Consider the following 4,521-nt stretch of genomic DNA (forward strand, 5'->3'; position numbering starts at 1 on the left):
CAAAAAGATTTCTCATTGAAGATGATCACTTAACACCAAGAATGAGCTTTCCCCTTAAGCCAAAATTAAGGGCGAGAAACCTGGCTGGCCCTGCTGCCAAACACCCATCTCCACATCTTGTGTTAAGTCTACAACACGGGCAGAACTTAAAAAACTGCATTTTGAGGATTTTTTGTCAAAATTTTCTAAAGTTTACTCTATACAACATTTATGAAGAAATTTAGATCTTATATAGAAAATGTTAATATAAGAATGGCTCTTTTCCTACAACTGTTGTTTGACGAGAATGGTAATAGTTAATAAAAATACAATCAGACAAGGTGAAAATTTGAAGGAACAACACTGAAGCTAAGTAACAACCTGGTAGAAAGTAGTGGTTGATCACAGTTTGACCTCTATATCCACCCCGGCAGGGAGATCAAGCTGCATCAAAGAGTCAATTGTTTGAGCAGTTGGGTAAAGAATATCAATTAGGCGCTGGTGGGTTCGGATCTCAAAATGGAATCTCGCATCTTTGTGCACATGTGGGGATTTGAGCACACAATAGATACGCTTCTTGGTAGGCAGAGGCACAGGACCCATGGTCTTGGCATTGGTTGTCCTTGCAGCATCCATTATCTGCTTGCATGAGTCCTCTATCAAGGGCACCCAATAAGACCTCAGTTTAATTCTAATCTTCTGCTTCGGTGCCATCTGGGAACATAAACAACATTTCCCACTAACTAATAAATTAAAAGCAGTAAAATCCCAAAAAAGAGGAGGCACATATGTATTATAAAATATTCTACATCATCATGATCTAGGCCTTAAATATTGGGGTCGGCAACATCACCTAATCAAGAGCCATATGTATTCAATCTCGGATCCATATGAATTATGTGTGTGTGTGTGTGATGCAATTCATTGTAATAATGACACCACCAACAAACACGAATGCATAGGAATACAAACAGCCAGGCCCTAACCTGACCAACCAGAACATAATAAGGTCAATAATCTTTCTTTACAATGTTCTTTGAAAACTCATGTAATTCAAGAAACCTTAGTGCCGAGAACCTCTGTTGCGTGAAACGACTAGTCAACCCAAAGCAATAGCAGGAACCATATTCAAATATGCAAAATTCACTAAACGCAAAAACAATTTCGAAAACAAATCTGAATGATTAGATGGAACAAGGTTTACACGTCTGGATGATACCTTTGGGATTCAATTATTTAGACATTTTCAAGAAAAGTCAGATGTACTTCACTACCGGTTGTAAGACTGACTATGATCAAAATCATTTTTGTGGTTTAGCCTCTGCCCTGACTGACAACATATTTGACTTCAACAAGGGCTTTCATCACATTGCAGAAGTTACAAAGAGATCTCCTTTGGGAAAGTACATCAAGGTGAGAAAGTACTATCTTGTGGATTGCAAAATACTTGACCCCCCAAAAAAGGGTTTGGGGATTAGAAGTCATGACAAGGAAATTATTATTGAGGTTTTCAGTAGAGACCTGTAATATTACAGGACCAAGGAGTATAGCTACAAAATATTGAAGGGATGCAAGCCTGGATAAGCTGTGCAGACCAAATTTGGGGTTGGTGCGCGGAATGGAATCTCTTAAGTTCAACAAGAGTTCATTCATATTGGATACTACTCCGTGGTAGATTTCCAACCCTTTTAAGGAAGGATGGGTTAGAGAAGTTCCTGTTAGAGCTTATTGCTCTCAGGTAGGGAATGAGTATTTATGTAAAAACCTTACTTTGTCGGTCCTTGGTTGGAGCTCCTAGAGGTGCTTGATGGATAATACATCCATGTGAACTGTCTCACTAATTTGGAAATGGGAAGCAAAAAAGTTTCCTTTGAGCATGTTATTTGTACAATAATTTGGTTAAAAGAGCCAAATAGTTTCCCCCCAAAAAACGGCTCACAATAGGATCCTAAACATACACCATTTAAATTGTGGTAAGATAGTGCAATCCAAGTAGAGTGAGAAGGCCCAATGAAATGGAGTCCTCACTAACCCTTATTACGGAGTGGTTGGGTACAAGGTTGAAAATAATATATAAGCTATATTGAATCGATAAAAACTTTTGAATTCTTTTAAACACTTCTTTGCACAACGACCTTCTTAAGACATCTAAGAAGGTTGATAAACATTCTATTTTCCATCATTAAGTGGTGTTTGTGCAGCTCTCATTTAAACAAAGAAAACATGCAAGGATTATGTTGTAACAATTTAGCAAGTGTAGTTAAGATGTATGGAGGAGATATAATCTTTTTTCTAGATCATAATTGCATACTTCAAATGATTATCTTCAGAAATCCTTCTCAGTGTTACCCTTTAATTGAAGTCAGGTGGTGGACTTATAAAGACCACTTTGACGCTCAAGTCAAAAGTCAACAAGTATTGTTGTTGAGCAAAAGTTTACTGAATTGTATCTGAGAAAATCACACTTATTCATATTCTTCATCATCAATCCAATCGACAAGATTGTGGGCATGATGAAGGGTGGTTGCCTTGTGGTTGTTGTTTATCTGCTCAAAGATGTAAGAATGTACACCTATTTGCATGATCCACTTTTATTTCTTTTATGCCCTTAGTGAGCCACATAGAACTTAGCCTTCTAGCTACTTGCTAGGACTATCCTATTATATGACTTTTCTATCTATAAGAAGTTGGGATACTAATCCGCATAGTAAATCATCCAACTTATTATCTTCCAAAATTATGTTTCCACCTCTGAAAAACACATTCACCATAAGTTGGTAAAAAATAAATAAATAAATAAAGACTTGGCCTTCAGTTCACAAGCATAAGTGGGTATGGGATTGGCTCGTGGTGGGCAACCTTAAGTTCCTCTAATGACGCCCATTAACTCAGTCAACTAGTTGCTCACTAGTGCCTCTCTTTGTATCATAACCCATAGAAACTATAAATAAACTACCAACTTCTCTCTAACAGCACAACTTTCAATTAAACCCATTTCTTTCCTCTGACCCTCGGAACAATTCTACCAACCAGTACTCTGACCCCTCATTTTCCTTGCACGAAATAACACCTTAGGGCATAAAAATTGAGATGAGAGTTACCAAGATAGACCACAACATACTTCTATCGTAGGAGAATTAAGTAATTATATTATGAACCAAGTTCTGCACTAAAGTGGAGAGGTCCTTGAAATTGTTTTATCGATACCTATTAAAAAGATTGTTTTATCGACCAAAGCATACATAGTTTCCTAATGCATGTTAAAACAAAATCAAAAGGTGCTTCATTAAGTTGACTACCCATTTACCCACAACTAACCAAATGGGGAGAATAAAAAAAGATTTTTTGTATCAAATTCTCCACATCCATACTTCAGAATTAAGGCATAAATTATGATGACAGTCCAAAATTCATGCTGCCCACCCCCAGTAGTTGGGATAAGGCGAAGACGATAATGATCAGGTAATCTTACTCACAATGCAATTTAAACAAAATACCAAATACAAGAATTTCCAAACCCAAACCAACAATTGATTTTTCGTTTAATTGGTCAACTAATCTAATTAGTTCATGAAAAATTCTCAGCAAATAAATAATGCACACAAACTAGAAATAGAAGAAAATTCCATACCTTGTCGACATCTGCACCTATAGCAATCGAAGAAGTTCCTGGAGTTTCAGATCCACCAATCTAAAATACCCCCCAAAAAATAAGGAATTTTTTTTATCAATCTTTCTATTGCACCAAAACCTAAGATAATTTAATAAAAAGCAAACTTATTTCCAGCACGATAGCAAGCACAAACAAATGCAAATACTAACCTCAAAGGTGGTTGAATCGGGTCCTTCTAGGGTTTCAGGAAGTGTTTCTCGGCTTTCTTCAGATTCCAGAAGCTCTGGTGCAGCAAAAATTCTGGAAGACCGTGTGGATTTTAGGGGTTGTAGCTTTGAAACATTTGATGGAAAAAAGATGAATGGGTGTTTGTGTGCAGCGGAAATGGAGGAGTTACAGAGTGGATGAATCGGAAGAGTTGCAGAGATTGAAGAGATAGCCATTAGAGCTCTCTCTGTAAACTGTAAAGAGCTTTATTATGAAGTGTTATCCGAAGCTCTATGTCGAGCAAGTCGAGAGTAGCTGACGTGTGAGAGAAAAACTTTGCTCTATGAAATGGACAGCGAAGTTGTATATTTCCAATTACTGTCCAGCATCATTGGAGAAACGATCTCTATTCACAAGATAATTTGCAAATGTGGGGGTATTATAGTCATTTAAAAATAAAAGATGTCCTTAAGTCAAACCAAGTGAGAATTAGCAACAGTACACTAATTTGGGATTTGCCTAATAAAAAACCTTATTGAGACCTTAATCAGGTTCGACGCATGCTTGAGGCTTGGAGGATTGGTAAAATTTCTTAGAAATTTATGTTTTAAAGCCTCCTTAGAAAGAAACAGGCCCATACAAGAAGCCCAAATCAATATTTACCGCTGTTAAGGCCCGGGGTGGCCCATTAGAGATACAAAAGAGGGGTGGGCTGAGAGACA

At 37.2% G+C, this 4,521-nt stretch overlaps 1 protein-coding gene across 1 annotated transcript; it reads right to left on the minus strand.

Moving 5' to 3' along the window:
* Window positions 1-207: 207 nt before the first annotated feature.
* Window positions 208-4,097, minus strand: LOC147411719 (small ribosomal subunit protein uS10c-like). Its single transcript, XM_086451552.1, has 3 exons — window positions 3,802-4,097; window positions 3,611-3,670; window positions 208-693 (listed from the first exon to the last, which is right to left on the minus strand). Exons 1-3 carry the CDS (start codon window positions 4,033-4,035, stop codon window positions 382-384), a joined length of 606 nt encoding a protein of 201 aa, XP_086307678.1. The 5' UTR covers window positions 4,036-4,097; the 3' UTR covers window positions 208-381.
* Window positions 4,098-4,521: the final 424 nt, after the last annotated feature.

Source organism: Akebia trifoliata, chromosome 1 (assembly GCF_017979445.1).
Source record: "Akebia trifoliata isolate Shusen 1 chromosome 1, ASM1797944v1, whole genome shotgun sequence".
NCBI classification, from domain to species: Eukaryota; Viridiplantae; Streptophyta; class Magnoliopsida; order Ranunculales; family Lardizabalaceae; genus Akebia; species Akebia trifoliata.